This window comes from Zonotrichia leucophrys, chromosome 2 (assembly GCF_028769735.1).
Source record: "Zonotrichia leucophrys gambelii isolate GWCS_2022_RI chromosome 2, RI_Zleu_2.0, whole genome shotgun sequence".
Lineage (NCBI taxonomy): Eukaryota > Metazoa > Chordata > Aves > Passeriformes > Passerellidae > Zonotrichia > Zonotrichia leucophrys.
Genome location: NC_088171.1, coordinates 133,323,063 through 133,342,032, shown reverse-complemented (window position 1 = coordinate 133,342,032; position 18,970 = coordinate 133,323,063). Strand labels below are relative to the sequence as shown.

Genomic DNA, 18,970 nt, shown 5'->3' with positions numbered 1-18,970 from the left:
TTTTACAGTAAAAACAGCAGGCAGGGAACTGCTGGTCAGCCCCCTGCCTAAGGACAGCTGAGGCATCAGTAGGTGCTGCCTTGGGCATCTGAACCTGTTCCACAGGAGCTCCAGTCACCTGGAGGACTCAGTCTCAGAAGCTGGGCAGGAACAGAAGCAGCTCTTTGCTAGTACTAATGATGCAAACTCCAATTATGCCCTACATCCAGCAACCAGCAGCATGCTGACTAATAGAAATTTTCAGTAAAACTTTTGCTAGCTCCTCTTACAAATTTATTAAAACAAATAATGAAACATGCACACACACAAAAGTGCTTCTCCAGAAGTGGAGAGGAACTAATGCAAGACAAGAAAGGGAAAAAAATGACTTAACACACATGTAAAATTTGCTGACCTAGGAAAACTTGCTACCCTAAGAAAATCTAATTCTTAATCATCTGAGTAATACCATTTGACTCAGTGGCACTTCTGGCAGTGAACAGTTAAGTTAGAGTCTAAATCTTTGGCAGGATGGGGAAGCCACTGCAGAATATGTGTGCTATTCACTTTAACACACTCTATAGCTCTGCCAGCTGGATGCTGGAACACAGCCAATCCTTAAGTGATATTCCTCAACTACTTTAAAAAAAAAAAAAAAAAAACCAATTCCAAAACGAAACAAAGACCTAAATCCAAAACAGTATTTTGCGGAAATTAGACTTTTAATCAGTATCAAGTGGCTTTAGAAAACATTCCTGTGTTAGTTCCATGTTCCCTCTTTTTGCTGGTTTTCACTGTTTTGGAGGGTTGGTTGCTTGGTTTTTTGGGGTTTTTTTGCATAGGTATAACTTGGCAAATGTGGCAAGAATGGCTGTCCTGTGCCCAATTGTTCTTTGACATTGAAATCAAAGGTACACAGCATTCTCAATTCATACTGATTAAACACACAGACTAAACCAGGTAATTACAGATACATGTGTTGGGGACTTTTTATTTTTTAATTCATAAAATTGTTCCCATCTTTAAAAACACTTAAAAAAAAAGGTGGAATTACCAACACACAGAAACAGATGTTTCTGGTAGTTAAATGCCAGGAATTCAGACTCCTTGTCTGAACCAGGCATCACCTGGTTTTGATTCAGTAGTCATTGTTTCAGGTTCTTTTGCTTACACTCTGTCCAGTGCCAGAGAGGTAAATTCACCTTTGGAAAAGAATATCTATGCTATTTGCAAACACCTTTTCTTTAAACAGCCTTTATCTTCACAATGAAAAATAACTGTTAGTAATTTAGACCACTCTACATGGACATGTGTGCACACAGACATATTTATGCATACATCCAAATGACCTGATATTTTTGCATTAGCATTTTGTATTAGCATTTCATTCTGCTAACAAGAAAGATAACGAAATGTGATGTACCTGGATTCTCCTTCTTTTGCTATACTAATATTTCCTTATTATAGAATTTATTTATTATATATGATATTAATATATTTATATTTTTGTATTTTATATGTATCTATATTTTATTTATTTTATATTCTTTACTATATATTCTATTTCTTTATTACAATATTTCTTTGTTTCTTTCATATTAATGAAAGTTTCATTTTGACAGCTTCATGCTTGCTTGTATTGTGATCAGTAAACATGGTATAATTCTGCTCCAGTTGTACTTGCACAGTTTCCACATATTGCCATGCCTGCTGACCTCCCAGCTATTTGTTTCCAGCTAAATTGCCAGCCATGTGTTTGGTCCATAGTTCCCTTTATTTCCCTATCTGAAAACAAATGCACGTGTACAAACATCCCCATGTAGACTTTTCCAAGAAGACACCTTCCTCCCACGTGGAATAATGCTGAAACCAGCCAGCAAATGCCCTGGTGCAGGAATTCCTGCCTCGTGCAGATCTGTTTGCAGCATTGAAGTTCATGCTTTAATTGAATGGGAATTACTATGAGGGTGTCAAACTTATTCAAGTATCTGTTTCAAAGGCCAGAAGAACCTTCCTTTGCTTCCCTTTTTGAGGAGCACATAGAGATCTGACTCCAGATGTGACCAGATCCACCACAGAATATTGCAGTATCTTACCACATGATCTGTACTGATGTCAGTAGTTTAATTCTAACACTATTGATTTAACTTTCTTATTAAAGTAGACATCAGTTAGCTATCAGATGGTACAGAACATAAAAAGTGATACATAGGTGCAAGATTTTAATGAAGTGATAAAGTACTAAACTGGCTCCTTACATGATTACTTAATGTGTCCGACATTGTTTGGTATGTGATTTTGTTCATTGGACATATTATTTCTAATTTAACAGGTCATTACAGCTTTAGTGTAATTGCGGGAATAAAACCACATAAAATACAAGAATTTCAAAATAAATTTTACATATCACATTTATGCAGCAACTTTCTGCATTTAAAAATTACTACAGCGCAAATTAACATAAACACACACACATCACATGGAGCTTGTACTGAGACAGCAGCTGGATTTGGTGTGCAGAACTCCCTGTCCCACACAGCCCTCGCCATTGTGACCATTCATTGCTCCTTCTCATGTGCAAGTAGTGAAAAAGAGCAGCAAAGAGGTGCAGCAGCCCAGGTTTGGGCACCACAAGCTTTGGAAACAAATCCTTTCTGTTCCCAGTGCTGGCTGATAGCCCCAAATTCTACCAAAGAAAAGCCAGGCTCGAGATGCCAGCTAATAGCCTGGGCTGTGCTTCATACACCCCTGCCGGTCGTGTTTTTCCAGCAGATGCAGCTATCACAGACAAAGCCTGACCTCACTGTGGGATTGAACTCCGGGATTCCTTCCTGGGATGCTCTAGCAGGTACCAGCAAAACAGAGCACCCTCGCTGAGGTGTGTACACAGCACCTTGGACAACAGATGGCCACAGTGTCACCTTGGTGACAAGATGGCAATCTTCATACAAGGGCATATGGCCACAGTCCTGATTTAAGACTATCTCCTGTCACTGGCAAGATCCAGCTGGGACGCCTGTCAAGGTTGAGATGATGCACTTCAAATACAGAAAATCAAGCAAGACAAACAGGACTTTGAAAGAACCTGAAGAAAGGCAACCAGATTAACCAGAAGTCAGACAAACATAAACTGTGAGAAGAAACTGAATGAACTCAGACTCTTAAATATGAGATGGTAGCCTAAAAGCAGCAGTAGCACCCAAACATCACTGCAGTGAATGTCTACATCCATCTCTACAAGGATTAGCAGAAGAAACAGGATCAAAATTCTGTTAAGAACACGAGCAAAGTGCCTGAGATGTTGGAGAATCCTCGTCATTAAAGCACAGGAAAAGCAGGGGGAATGATGCAGCTAGAGTTGATCATGGATTGGAAAAGGGAGAGGCCAATCTCTCAAAGCCTCTGCTGGTCTATATATTCTGTCTTTAGGTAGTGACCAACTACACTGCACTTCCAGCTCATGCTCTGTAGAGTTCCACACATAGCTAAAACTATGAGAAGGACTGGACTGCAGTTTAACTCTGTGTCGATTTGCCTGTGAAAAAGTGAGGTTATACAAAAGCTAGATTCTCAGACTATGTAATTCAATTTAACTTCACTACCTTGGAAATGCATTAATGCAATGAAATTGAGCTAAATTACACCAGATGGGAATCTCACTCCAAATTTATGCCACTGATCATATTTCATCCTCCTCTTTCAACTGACAAGGAACATCAGTCTTAGGTCAGAGCCTTATCTTAGGTCAAACTCTCAATTCTCATGCACTTAAGCTTCCATCTTTGAACACTCCTGTTTGCCCTCATCAAAATTCTTAAAAGCAAAACATCTCCATTTCTGTGTTCTCCAGCACCAAAACATACACTTGTCAGTAATTTTGCCCATCCTGTTGCTTTCATCTCTGAAATATTCAACCAGAATTGAGTATTTGCTTTCCTCTGACACTCCAACTGAGACTTAGTATACAGCTTGCTTAAATAAATAAAAAAAAATCCCTTTGAGAAATTCTGGATTTCCCCAGTTTACCAAGAAAGGAAGCATGGCTGGTATGAAGAACCCAGATTTTTCCCAGTTCTGCAGTACCCATGACATTCAAAACTCCACCACTGCTAACCACAAGAGAAGGAACATCTAGAAAGCACTGAAACCACAGGGGCGTAAATGAGAACTGTATGAGCTGCTGAATAGCAGTGTAAAAATCCAGCAAAGTTGTTTATGAGAATTTTATACAAGAGTCATTAGAAAGGGAAATATATTGGTACTTTGGAAATTCCCACACTGTGTCAAAATGACATTCAAACTTTTAGATGTTTCTAGTAAAGTTACACCTATCACGGAACACTCCAGGCTTGCCCAAGCCACTGTTTATTGAGTGAAATACATGAACTTTCATTCAAGTCAGTGAGAGTAGCTAAATCCTGCAAACAGAAATGCAGAGCAGCCCACAGAAGAGCCGTGCAAGCTGGCGAGCCAGGCTTAGCTTAGCAGTCTGGGGCAGTGCCAATGCTCACATCACATCTGGACTGATCCTGTGCAGAACACATGGCTCTGGTGCCTCTGTACTACCCACCACTGCAGGGGATGATGTGCTTCTTTCCAAGAGATGCTCTGCCAAAAAATTAAACATTAGATGACATAGGTATTAAACTTAATACCAGCCTGAAAACCAGGCTTGCCTGAACCATACCATCTGATGCTCAGAGTCAGGTTTGCTGGCATGGTCCTGGTCTCAATGGATTGGTCAGCAGAGATTGAACCCAGCTGTCTTTAAAATGTCAGGTGTGATTTTCACTTATAACATGAACCACTGGAATATAAACAAGCCCTAACATTACACATCTCCTAAAAGCAGTGTTGGACCAGTTACATACTTGTTTTATCTGAGCAGATGTCAGCATCTGCTTTAAGTAGAGAGAACTGAAACATTTGTGCTCCTTCCCTGTCCCCAGCCCCCAACTTACTCAAAACTGAGGGATAACACTGAGTGTCAGATTTTTCAGTGGCATTTTATACCAAATCAGAAAGTCAGATGTTATGATGATCCCACCCCCCCCTTACAATCTGGGCAGTCAGGCTCTTGGCTAAACTGTTCACCCTCACTATTAAAATTGATTTGCAAAGCAGCACATTGCAGCCAAAGCAAGCACAGCAGTCATTACAGAGTAGGCTGCTCACACATGTTTCTGTACTTAGCCAAGCCAACTACTGATGAATGGGTCATTTTTGTCAAGCAACTGTAAGGAACTGGTAAAGAAATAATTCGTGGCTCAGAACAGCCATGCTGACAGGTAGGCTTTGTCCTGGTCCTTTTGCTTTCCAGCCACAGCCTGCTCAGTCAGCTGGTCCTCAACCAATTTCAATAACAGAAAAGCATGAACATTAGCAGGTCAGTTGCAAGGTCTTATGTTCAGAAACTATGAAAATGTTTAGAAAGTAAATGCACGGACACTGAAGCAGTGGGAGTGCTAGTTAAACCATGCTGAACAACTCTAAGGTAAGTAAAGAACAATAGTTCAACAAAGGAGTTCAAGTCAGAGTCAAAAATTCTACCTATGCTATGTAATGTGGTCATTCTCAAAATCTTGCACACCACTTCTTAAAACTCAAGATGCTTCTGAGTATTACACCTCTCCTATTAGTCTTCTTACTGTCTCATGTCCTCTTTATTTTGGAATTTTGATCTCATCATCTTAATATGCTCAACTTCACTTTTTTTCTTGAAGGCAATCTTGCACTCAGGGATCCTACTTTTTTAGGTTAAAGACAAAGCAAAACAGAATACCGAAAAAACCAAGCAAAACCAGGGGAAAAACCCAACCCAACACAGAAATCAGCAACACCAACAAAAAATATAAAAATCTGATCTACTTTTCTTTGTTCTCTGAAAGTTCTCTGAAAGGTCTTGGATTAGGAGGCTGCGTTATAATAATCACAAAAATCCCAAGTCTTGATACTAGTCATCACTTTGAGAAACTGCAGCAGACTACATTAAAAATCATACCACAAAATTCTCACACCAGAGCAGCTTCAAGAAGCCTCAGCTAGGTCCAAGATGCATTTTACTGAGTAACAAATCAAGGGAGAAACCTTGCCAATAGACAGGAAGTGGCCATATTAGTCGAAAATTGTATCTGATACATTACAAATCTGGCATAAAATTCTCATCTCCATTCATAGTTGCAACAGCCAAAAGAAATAATGACACCCATGAGAGAAATATTGTCTGTCAGGAACTGCATGGAGGTTACATAGCAGCCTATAGTGAGCTTTCTTGCATGCATCAGAGCAATGTCCCAACAAGGGTAAGGATTGAGGAGAGGTGTTCAGCACTCCCCCTGGACCTGCAAGACTTCAAAGGCTGCACTGGAACAGTTTCAGATTTGAAACTGGAAATATTCTAGCTCTAGAAATTTTACTCCAGTGTCTTAGGTGCACAGGAATCTGTGCTGCTGTAAGTGTTCTGCTGAAAGCTGCAAACAGAGAATTTATGCAGACTTAAAACCTAGACAAATGAGGAGCAATGTCCACAGAGAGATCCAAGATATAATTAATACCAAAACAAATGTGGAGTTTTATTCCTTAAACCTGAAAAACAGAGTCTCATCTCTGAAGAAACACTTTTCAGACAGTGGCAAACTGATTTCCTGTCCTCAAAGATGAAGGAAAAGTCCAGCCCATTCTTACAGAAGTCACCCTCAAAGGAATCCAAACCAGCCTGACTTAACAGGTAACTGTGAGAAGCATTGCCCAAAGTATTTGGAGTTTGTCACAATTAGAAGCTGAAGAGGAACTTCTTATAACTCTAACTCAAATAAACATTGTCATCATCTCCCTTCACAGCTAATAAATCACCTGTAAACACAAACTGTCAAACTTGATTTCTCTCTGATGGCTTACTAAAACTTGTGGCTCAAATCAGCCACCCCGACAACCACAGGGGTGAAAGTTGCAGGATCAGGACACTAGACCTCATGTCTAGGTCCAGGAGGCTTGTAACCTCCCTGAGGACACACAGCCCTGAAAACATCTATAACCTTAACAGCCACATTTCATTAGAATGCAATTAAAAGAATTGTTTGCCCAAAGTCCTGTTCCCAAGAAGTGAAAAATCTTATAATCAGTTCTGCTGCAGAAGAAGTAAAGATGTTGTTACATGGCTTTTTGCAGAGCTTTAACTGCTCAGAAGTTATTCACAGCACACAAAGTGTCTACACATTCCTTTGGATTCACATTTGCTTGTGGAAAAATGGGCTGTATGTACTGGCACATAAGTACTTCCTCTGTCCTGCTCACGCTATATCAGTTCACTAAATAGATTTAATTTGCTGTTTCCTCTAAAGGTATTTACCTTTGTAATTTTGGTTTTAACAATAGGAATATCTTGTATATATACACATACAAAATTAAAGCTCTTTAATGATGCTATGTCAGAAAAATGTCCTTTCTACGAACAGTGCAGGAAAATGTCCTTGAGTATCTTAGATAGAAAAGTCCAATAAATTGAATTTATGTCTCATTTAATCTACAATGGAACAGCTAGTACTTAAAGGGTACATATACTTCCCCTAGTCCCTTTCTTCCTGAGAAACTTTCAGATGCTGAAAATCAATTCCTTTTGTCTCCTTGTTATTCATCTGCTACACATTAAGGAGAAACTCTGGGCATTCAGTGATCCCACAATGGTCTTTCATCTCCAGAGAAGCCTGGTATGAATTAAAAACTTACGCTCCCTCAAATTACAGATGCATACTGCAGCATCCAACTGACTTATGTGCTGGTGATTTCTGCCAGTGTTCTCAGCATGCTGAAGGTAGCTCATCTGCATCTCTCAGCTTAAGTGACTCTTCTACAACACTGCCCATCCAGCCCATGCAAAGTGTTTAGACATGAGCATACATGTAGGTCCCCATGTAACAGGGACTGTCACAGACTCTTTTCCCCAACTCCGTGATGTTTAGAAGTTATTTTAAAAAGTGTGCTACAGTCAAGATGTCAATATACAAACAATAAATACTTCATGAAGGTAATGCTCTTTCATTTCAGTGGTCTTGAGAAATGGAGATTATATACAACTGACAAAATTTCCTTGTCATGTCTGTTTTTAAGGGCAGTTTTAACTTGGGACTCTTTTTTTTTTTAACAAGCATAAAATTTAATTGCTATCTAGACTGATGCAGCACTGGTCAAACAGACACTGCTCCTTCACTCCCAGCTTCCACACAGTCATGGTGTCAGATGTCCTGTATCATAACAATTCAAGGTTTCCACTCTCAGGTCTGAAAGTATATCACGGCTTAACATACTTATTCTTGTTTTACTCTTTGATCTCTCAGCCTATTTTTTCTTCTAACAAATGCTCTTTGCCCATTCCTTACGCTGAAATATTCCCTGCAGCCAAAGCAATACATTCAAAATAAGGAAACACTTGCAAATTTACATTCACATTCTGTCCTACAGGAGCCATCATCTTTTGCTAATCGCTTCTGCATCCAACACTTTTCCCAGACAAGTTTTTAGGCACCTTGCTCTACAATATCTATTAAGAATGATTTCTTTGTTTAAATTAGATTTCAGTGTCAGATGTTTTCCACTGAGCATCTTTTTATCTATTCAGTATGGTTGTTTGAAGAGCTTTAAATAGAAGCTACTGAAAAGTTCTCGGGACTTTTGCTGGTCAGTGTGACCCCAAGATACATTAGAAAGTCTCTTTTCCCAGCCCAATGGTTGAAGAAGGAGTCAAAACTCTTCATTTCTCGGTCTCAAGGTGGATTATTGTATCTTATCGATAAAATTCTTTCTCCTGGGCTGCTGAGGTCTGCTCAGCAGGACAATCAGAGGCACTCTGCCTGCTCCGGGGCGGTGTTATCTTTTTATACTAAAAACTACGTGTACGATGTTTACAATTACTTTGCAATACCTATCACCTGTGTTAGACAGTGAGTTTCTACTCTAAACCAATCTAAAAGCGCCAACATCACCGCAGAAGATGGAGGCCAAGAAGAAGGAGAAAGGCTGGACATGTCCAGATTCCTCCATCTTGCTCCCTGAACCCCCATTCTAAAACCCCCAAAAAATCTATTTTTCACCCCGTGATAAATTCACTATCATTCTACCTAGACTTTCATGGCTTGTAATTCTTCATATAAGGTTGGTAATTGTTTTTTCCAAGGGCTTTATCAAAGGCACAAGGGTCTTGGGCTCTGTGCCAAGGTCTCTGAGCCCCCTGACAGGGTCTCGAGTCCTCCAGGGCAGCCAAAGGAATTTCCTGGGTTCCGACAAAAAGTCAAATTAGAACATTATATGTAACCCTGAGCAGCAGTTAAAAGCCGAGAATGGAGCTCAAATTCACTAGTTATTTTGGGCTCAGATTACAACATAGCCAAGAGAATTAGGAACTTGGTGTATGCCTGACATACACATCCAGAATAGCTGTGCAAAGAGTTAATAGTGGGCTCTGATGTCCTGTGCCACACAGATTACAGCCAGCTCAGACACACCAATGGTTTGCAGGCAGAGGTGACACCTGCCCAGCAATGCCCTTACCTCACTTGAATCCTCCTGCTGGTTGATGACAGCCAGGGCGTCCTCTGCTGCCTGGCGCTTGGCTTCGGCAACAGTGCGCTCCATCTTGGCCCTCTCCGAAGTGATCATGTCGTGAGCCTTCCGCTCCGCCTCCGACACCGCCTTCTGCAGCTCGGCCATCGCCTGGCGCTTCACCTCATTGACAGCTTCCTCTGCAAAGCAGGGAGAAACCCGCGTCAGCACGGCACATCTGGACACAAAACCCGTGTCACACAGCACATCTGGACACAGAACCCGTGTCAGCACAGCACATCTGGACACGGAACCCGCATCAGCACAGCACATCTGGACACGCCTTCCTGGGCCCGACGTGGGAAATGCACCGCTGTTGTTATCATTAAGTTGAGATTACTTTCAATTATAACCACAGTCGTCATTCTGAGTAGGACACAGAGGAACCTGGTTCCTCAAGCATCCTCAAGAAGTATTGAGGTGCTTCTCTTCTTCCCCATCATCAAATTCTCTACCACTGATAATGATTCTTGCTATTTTGATTCTCAGGCAGTACTTCTTTAGGTACCATAATTTCAGATCCCTGGTCCATTTTATTTGCCATCTTTTTGAACACTGAAAATCAGTTTTGCAGCACAGCAGATATATGCATATACTTGACAACTATTATTGAAGACATATTACAGATTTTTTAAAGAATGTATTTTTAAGCTTGGGGAAATTAAGAAAGGATTTATGGTCTTTAAAAACTTTTTTCCCCCGTATTTTAAAACATAAATACATGAAGTTAAAAAACCCCAAGAGTTTACTTTAAAAATTCAAATCACTGGTCTAGTATCTTTTCTTGGACATACTGTTTTATGAGAAAAAAAAAAATTACTTATTAACATTCATTTGACCTCCTGGTCTGTCTTTCAAATCTATGTTTATACTTGAAGACTTGACTTCCTGGCTCTTCTGAGCTCTTGAGCACACCCTGCCCAGCAAGACTATGGAGCATAATTAACACTGAGCAGGGGCACCCTGCTTCATTAACCTGCTTCAAACCTTCATGCTTCTTGTAAAACAACCATGGTAGCATGAGTCCTTTCTTTGGTACATACTAGTGTCATATCTTTTATTCCAGAAAACATGGATTGTCTCAAATTAGTTATTTGGCTTTTGATGCAGGAAAAGTGCAAAGATTTTACTAATGAATGGTCTTTTAATTGACAACTAAAACAAGTAATTTCTTTTTTTTTTTTAATTAACTGCTCTAATTAACAAGGAAACCATCCTCCCCCGAATTAGTTTATCTAATTTTCATCTTTATTCAAAGCAAAATGACAATGATTAATTGAAAATTTAATAAGCGGTAATTATTAACTTGGCAAACCTAGTACCAATTAACACTCTATTAAAACTAATTATGACATGTTTCATTCAAGTGTTTGCACTTAATTGTTTCATGCACTTAAAACCCACCTTAATTAAATGTTCTGTTTAATTAAAGCCACAGATTTCTATTAAAAATGTTTTACTGTAGATTAAAATCTAAGTATTAGAAACGGTGTTATGTGTTTAAGTTTTAGTATTTAGCCCATGTACTTGTGTGCACGAACATGCAGACATAAATCTGATGTACAGGTACTCAGTCACTCTCCTGAGTTACATCTGATAGCTCTGCACGTTATTTAAAAAATAATGTCTACGTGAAGTCTCCATTTTCAGTTATTAAGCAAATTACAATAAAGTCTTAACTTTAAGCCTTGTATTGACTAAAACTGAACTAAGAAGAAAGAAGTGCTCTCTTGAGGAGTATGTGTGCATGTTACATGTGTGCATATCTGCAAGAGATGTTTCAAATCAAGTTTTCAAGGGGGTGGGGTGGGATTTAGAAATAAAACTTATGCCTTTATTTTTATGAGGCTGAAAATATGCCCTTATATTACCCTACCATAAATGTTGTTTAGGGAAAGCCTCAGGAGAGGAAAAAATCATACCCTTCAACCATACAGCCAAGGCTTAATTTCCTTTGAATATTCAAGGTGAATTAAAATTCTATCTAAGTGGCAATACAGGACAATAATTTTTGCTTACGATCAAAGCTACAGCTAGTCTAATTGTATATGCAAATCAGGCAATTTATATTTAAATTATGCATTCCTATTCTAGTCCCACAGAGACTAGAGATCAGCACACGGAGATCAGCAAAGGGAATTGGTAGGACATTTGCAAGGTGCTTGAATATTTATTACCAACTGTAACCATTCACTGATCATGAGAAAAGAAATATACATAGGCAAACATACAGATGCAATTTTATTACCATTTTCAGAAAAATGAGGCAACTTAAATACAGGCGTTTCGTGTCTATGAACTTCAGTTACTGACAAAGTGGATTTCTTTAAGAAAATCTGTGTTCTTGCTGATATTTGCTACTAATAGAAATGATTTTTGAATGACATGATGCGCTTTTGTTACATCATATAAATTTAGTTTTACAGTTAGGTGTTTGCAGTGGTTAGAAATGCCAGTTTCTTATAATAAACAGAAGCAAAATGCTCCAACATTTTTACATGGACTTCTAATTTCAGTTTTTCATCCCAGACAATCTACTTTTCAGTCCAAATATAGAAACTGAAAATTATATCATATCTTCTATATAGCATAAGTTTTTTGCAACACTTCTTGCATGCTCTTGCATGAAGATGCCTGAAAGTGCTTAGGAGGCCATATGCCTGACTGATATTTTTTGACTGGCTTAAACTATGGATTGGATTTTAATATTTTCATTAACTTTGATGACAGAATTTGCATTGTGCTATATATACTAAGTGTGAAAATAAATAAGTTAAAATGTGTCAGGTCACAATGCACCATCCTTATTTCAATATATTACAAACTCATGAAGACATAAAAAAATAGACAAAATTTTCTATCATTGATCTTCTTTACAGCTTCTCAAACTAAATACTACTGATATTTTATAGGCATGGAATATTAATAGGTATAGATATTTTATAGCCAAGCTTCATAGTTTAAGATATGTTTGTGATATGGGTGATGGCGAAGGAGATTTTTATTTCCCTTGACAATACTGAGCTATGAAGACCAAGAAAGACCAGCACCCTTCCTTTCCCTGTCCTTCCAGAAAAGGAAGAGTTATTAGATTCCAGTATCAGAGAGCAGAAATCTGCAAGTTTTTAAAACCAAATACCGAAGATCCCTGTACTTGCATCCTCTGCCTAAGCATTCTTGGCACAAGTTCACTGTCATTTTAGGAATGCAACTGACATCTTCCACCCCTCTGAGCAGCATTAACACACAAGACAAGCTCCAGGAACCAAACAGCTTGTGTGGAATAGGCATTACTCAGCATGGTCTGAAGTCCTTGGAGCAGACTTAAGAGAGCTACTTATCTTTCACCCAAAATGATGATTCACCAGCCAGCTCCTGGTCACCTCCCTCACCTCATCAACACATTTGTCCACATGATGAGAAAAGAAAGGTGGTGGGCAGATATGCAGCCCTGTGCCTCCCCAGAATTTTGCATCATCTCACTCTCAGGCTGACCCTGGTAAGGGTGGCCATTGGCAGTTGGTGACAAAGAGTTATCTCAGCATTATATCCCAAAATGCATCATCTGTGTCAGGACTACCTCTGTACAAGGCGCAGGACCCTTATTGCCCTTGTAGAGACAAAGGATGGTCATTTCATTCCTCTTCTGTAACTCCAGAGTTTTCAACTGGACTGCCATGGGCATTGGTCCTGGCTAGGTGACAGGGATGTCAGGAAGACAGTTTCTACATGACACAGAAGAAGCTATTGCAGCCGCCCACAATGGGCCTGTGACCCTCTCTGTATTTACTAAAGGGAAGTTTGTACTCCCAAAGAGAAAGTCATCCAACCTGATCTGACTGATCATCATTACCTGCTTGCCTCTCTCTCGACTACTGAGGAACACCAAGAACTTTTCTTGAACACTCCATCCATAAGTGTTCATAATTCAGTGAGGTGAATCAGGGCACTGATGACCATTTTCTTCAGGTGTATGAAACTGAAGTGGGCTTACCTGGCTTTAACCCATGAGGTACTGCATAATATGTCCAGCAGCCACAAAAGCACATGCCTAACTTGGTATACTTTCAAGAATTACACTGGAGTCTACAAATCTCCAAAAGTTTAAGGTGACTGCCTTCTCCACATGCTGTTTTTGTGCCACATTCTTTCAGTGTAATGGATTCTGCATTGCAAACAGAATTTCATACTTGATTCAGCTCTCGGCACATTGGAGTTTACAGACATTGGACACAAGAAGAGAGCCACACTGAACCAAAAGAAATAACCTGTGAGGGATTTGTAGTCTTCTAGACTGGGAGTTGCTGCCCAGTCAGGAAACTATGTAGCATCTCAAATAGCATCAGAGGCCTATTCTCAGAGAGCGGAATTGCACCTTTACTGCCTTCATCATGAAACTGTGGACACCCTCCTAAAAATGCAGACCATGGTTTATGAAAGCAGTATGCTTTCTAATGTTTGATTAGATGTAGTAATAGATAAAGGTATGCATCCTGCAGAGTCACACTTCTTTTATTCTCCAACTCACAGGCACAATCACTTGATTTAAACCCACATCAGCCTGAAAATAAGAGACTGGAAATAGGACCAAAGGAAAAACTTTGTTTCAAAGGAACTGATGACATAGATGTTCACAAGATGACATCACAGGACCTGTACACTACCATTCATGAATATGTGCAGTGTGAATGGACATCCAACTTCATAACTCAAGCCAAAATCTTCTACTAACTTGTGTTAATTATGAAGAAATCTTTTTCTTCTAATGTATTGAATCCACGAGTCATAAATTACCTGATGCCAAATGACATCAAACCCTAGATTTTGCAAGAGGACTGAAGTTTTTGAAATTTAACAGAATAATGCTCCTCATAGTGAGATTTCCTGGGATTGCAATTTTTTTTTTGTATTTTTCATTTAAAATGTTAACATAAATATGGCAATATGAAAATATTCTTGGGCACTGAGTTACAAAGGCTACACTTTTCTTGGACAAAACCAAGAACATGTACAAGGTTTTGCTATTTTTCACAGAAAATACAATAGTTTTTAAAACATTAGCATATTGAAAAATGTAGACTTTACATGATAAACCCACATTATACACAAAACACAGCTTCTTGTCTGATGCAACGATAACAGCATAACATTTTTACCTGTATGGTGTGTATCTAGTTTAAAACACATTGGAAAGCAGCAAGCATTTACAGGAGATTTGATCAGAAAGCATCAACACTGCTGCATATTTGCCATTTAATCATTAACTGCTGCTCAGACAGCTGCTGCAGACTTCATGGTTATACAGGTGTTCAAAAGCAGGGGGGCGTGTTTGGGTGTATAAATATCTCCTCGACTATCTCGAAGGAGTTCAAGAGCTGCCTCCTGGCCCCTCTGAAAACAAGGAAGCTCTGATGTCAGTGTCACAAGAGCAAAGGTTCAGCTGCAGCACCAGAGTGGGATCCTTGCCAGGAAACTCCTGTGCTCAGGCAGAGTTTCAGAGTTAAGAAAACTTTGCACAACCACAAGGTCTGCCCAGGGTGCTTTCCAGGCACAGGCAGATGCTGTCAATGCCCTGCACACAGCCAGAGCAGCTGCAGAGATGTGAACTTGCTGACTTCATTGCACACTCTGCAGGTTTATGAGCACAGGCTTCACTGGGGGCTGACAGGCACAAAATCTTTTTTAAATTAAGAATGGTTACTTTGCATAGTTGAAGTCTTTTTTATTAACAGGTGTACTTGGGTATTTTCCCCTCCTTTGGGAATTCTTACTTTAACTAGGTAAGAACCCTGAAGCTTAAAAAAACTCACCCACACTAACCTCTTTTTTTTTTTAAATTGCTAGCAGACAAACTTTTAACATATCAAGTTTCATCCTGAAACCATTAGAAGCCCTGAAAATAGGGGTCCACATTGGAAGTACTGATATTTCCCCTAACTGTAGCAGCAGATGATTCTACTATAAAATTATTTAATGTCCCGATCAGTTCCAGTTTAAGATTATTAAATACAATTTCTTCTTGTTACTAGTAAGCCCTTCCCCCGCCTCCCAATTCCTCACATCAGTGCATTAACAACTGCACACAGCTGCCAGACGACTAAGCTGGTGTTTTTAAACAGTTCTTACCAGCTTTCTTCCAGATCTCCTCTGGCACGTATCCAGATGCAGGCCTGTGAAGGAATTCCCGATGAGATTCTGCAGGAGGAGGGGGTGAACAGGGAAAAAGAAAGAGCATCATAAGCAATGCTGGCTTGTTGAGAACAAGGCTTAGAGAAAAATACCTTTTCTCTTTAATTACAGCTCAGACAAAGAAATCAAGTGAAGCTTTTCCCTCCTCAAAACAAAGCGGATGCCACAGCCGTAGCTCATGAACGTCCCGTAGATCAGATCAGTTCTTACAATTTGAATGTCTCATCTTAAGCCAAGTGAAGATGTTCATTTTATTTTTATTTTACAGTGTTTTGAGTCAACTCTGTATGACAGTATCCACACATTTAAGGGAGGCTTTGCAAGACAAACTGAGGGAGTGACATGCTTTGTCCTTTCTCATTGTATTTATGAAAAGGAAAAAGAAAGGGCAACAGTGCAGGTCTGCACTTCTGCTCTGTGGAAAATAACGAGTACTTATGAGTGCAGATAAAAGTCAAGATGTCATTCCAGTGATCAAATAAGTTGTCCACAGAAAAGCAAAGGGGTGTTTCTCTAAGTTCAGAGCTGTGCTTTCCTGTATCTGAGCCCATGGTGGCAACTGTAGCTGCAAGAGTTTGAAAAACAGAACCTTTAACTTTAGGTTAAGGCCCTAAATACAAGCTGCCAAACAACCTCACTGGAGCTGAAGCTCATAATTCACCCATATATTTCAATCACACTTTGACAGCTCTTTCCCCTTCTCCTCTTTTTTTTTTTTTTTTTTTTTTTAAGGTTTAACCTTTAGGCCTGGGCCTAAGAGTTTTGAAATCAGAAAGATCCCTTTCACAGGGACTTCAAAGAGCTAAGATCAGATGATACAAAAAGAAAATTCACTTTGGTCTGAAATTTAGCATAGATCCTCAGCAGATGAAACTGAAATTGCTCCTTTCAAATGCAATTTAAAAACTGATTAACTATTATTCAAAGTAATAGAGGACAAAATGAAAAAAATACAACCAAACACATAAAACTAAGTTCGCTGCCATGATTACTATTGCCAGTGTGTCAGAATTCAATTGCCTAAAGAAAATAACTTGATTTGTTACATTACAGACAGGTTTGAATGTTTTTGGAGATGCTGCTAGAAGTTTGATGTCTGGGCTTGAAATACAGCAAGAATATACCTGCCATTCTTGGAATACTAATTTTGACTAAATGTATTCAGTTTTCTATCTTAGGAGCTTTTATTCACTAACTTGGTTAAAAAGCAATATGTTTAAGAAAAAGTGAAACATCAGAGTTTGCAAATAATTTCTTATTTCTTACCACTACATGTATCCATACAGTACTGTTTACATACAGCAGCCCACATAAACTTTAATGCTTTTAAAAGATGACAACATTGCAGGCGGCTAATAAAGGTGGAAATGACAGGAGCTTTTTCAACAGAGAGTAGGGAATTCCTGTGCACTGTTTCACAGATGTAGTTTCTAGCATGAAAATCTGCAGACAGTGACTGGGAGTACATCTTCCCATCTGACAGGCAGCTGAGAGGATTTACCCAGCTCTTCTGTTTGTCACTGAAGTATGGGACAACAATTTAAAATAGATTTTTGTCGGCGGACTTTCACAGCTCTCAAGCATAAAATAGTAACACTGTATATGTGTGTGTGTGTGTGTGTGTGTGTGTGTGTGTGTGTGTGTAGATTTTGCAAAACAGCTATTTATATTGGTTTAATCAACTTGATAGAGGATTTCAGACCTGATACCAAAAATGGGAAAATTCTCAGTATGGCCTGGCTTGCACAATTCTGGAGATGACGAATAGCCCTGTGTACAGTTTTCACCCCTTAAAAGCTTTTAGACTTACAGGCACAATGCCAGTTCTGTTAGGGGGACAGAGGCAACAGCAGAAAATATTGTGTGAAGGCTCAAGAAAAATAAAGGCAAAAAATTAAACCACTCTTATTTGCTGTTCATGGAATACCTGCAGGAACAGACTCAACCGGGCTCCAAATGTGGCAAAACAAGGGGTTTGTGCCATTCATGTCTTTGCTTTGTATTGAGTTTTCCTGTCTGGTATATAAGGTACCATCCAGTGTTCAAGGGGAGCATAACCTTGATTCAAGTCTATGGCTCTTAGTTTTGGGCGGTGGGGAGGGGGGAAGAAAAAAAGGAAAAGAAAGAAAAAGGACAGAGAGATGTGGAACTGATTTTTTGGTACACATGACTTTCCAAAAATGGAATTCAATGACATAAATGACCAGATTGCCAGATAATTGTTAAAATTTCCAAAACATAAACATCAATCAAGCTCTTATTCCAACCACAAATTATTTACATGAGGAATGAGATCCTCTGCAAGAAGACTTAAATCAAGAGCTTATGAGAGACTTTCCCATAGTTTGGAATGGTGCACAAAAAAGACAAGAAGCACTTATGAAGATAATAAAAACCATATTTTCCAAGCCAGAAAAATTTTAGTAACATGTCTATTGTTTAGGCAGTGGTGATGAGTCTGTGAAAACAATCTTCTTTCTAAGGCTAAACTACAGGAAATGACCAGAGGACATAAATTTTACATATTAGTGTTTTTAAGGTAAGGAGTCCTTCAGTTTAGGTATCACAAAAATTGCTCATTAAAACTCAAGCACAAAAGATCTTAACTTGGATATCTAGCAATCTCAAACCAAGATTAACACAGCTGAGTGAAGTCCCTAAAATACTAAATGTAGAAGCAACTGCAAAAAGCAATAACGAGGACAATGCATAATATTAAATAACTAACTGTGCACCTAGAAAAGTAAATGCTACCTAGAATGAAACTGAATGAAATCAGACAACAATAAGAATAATCTGAAGTGACCAGGCAGATCATTCAGAAAAGGATATTGGAAAAGCTTTACATGTCAGACATTATAACAAAGGTTTGTTAATGGTGAAAATGCAACAGTACCATTATGCAGAACAACAGTATGTACACTACTGAATTTACTTGAAATTCATGGCAAGGCATGAAAGCATGTGTTGGTAATTAGTCCAGTTCCTACTGAACCAAAGTAAAAAGATGAACAAGGAAAATAAAAAGCATATATGTAAATGAGGATAGTCTGTACTTGTCTGTAAGTGTTTAAATGAGGTAAAAACAAAAGAGACTTTTGATATCAAAAATGGTATGGGAGTTTTCTATTGTAATGTGAAATAAATTTGTGAAATAGTAAAAAAGTTGTTGGAGTGGGAGAATACACATGAAGAAAATTTAAAAATT

General features: G+C 39.0%; 1 protein-coding gene across 6 annotated transcripts in view; it reads right to left on the bottom strand.

Annotated features, from left to right (window-relative positions):
• The window catches only part of RUNX1T1 (RUNX1 partner transcriptional co-repressor 1), a 115,421-nt gene that overhangs the window by 4,133 nt on the left and 92,318 nt on the right, over window positions 1-18,970 (bottom strand). For all 6 annotated transcript variants that reach the window (XM_064706520.1, XM_064706521.1, XM_064706524.1 and 3 more), the window contains 2 exons: window positions 15,700-15,768; window positions 9,523-9,713 (listed from right to left, as the gene is read on the bottom strand). In XM_064706520.1, coding sequence (XP_064562590.1) covers window positions 9,523-9,713; window positions 15,700-15,768 — 260 coding nt within the window. The remainder of the gene's footprint in view (window positions 1-9,522; window positions 9,714-15,699; window positions 15,769-18,970) is intronic.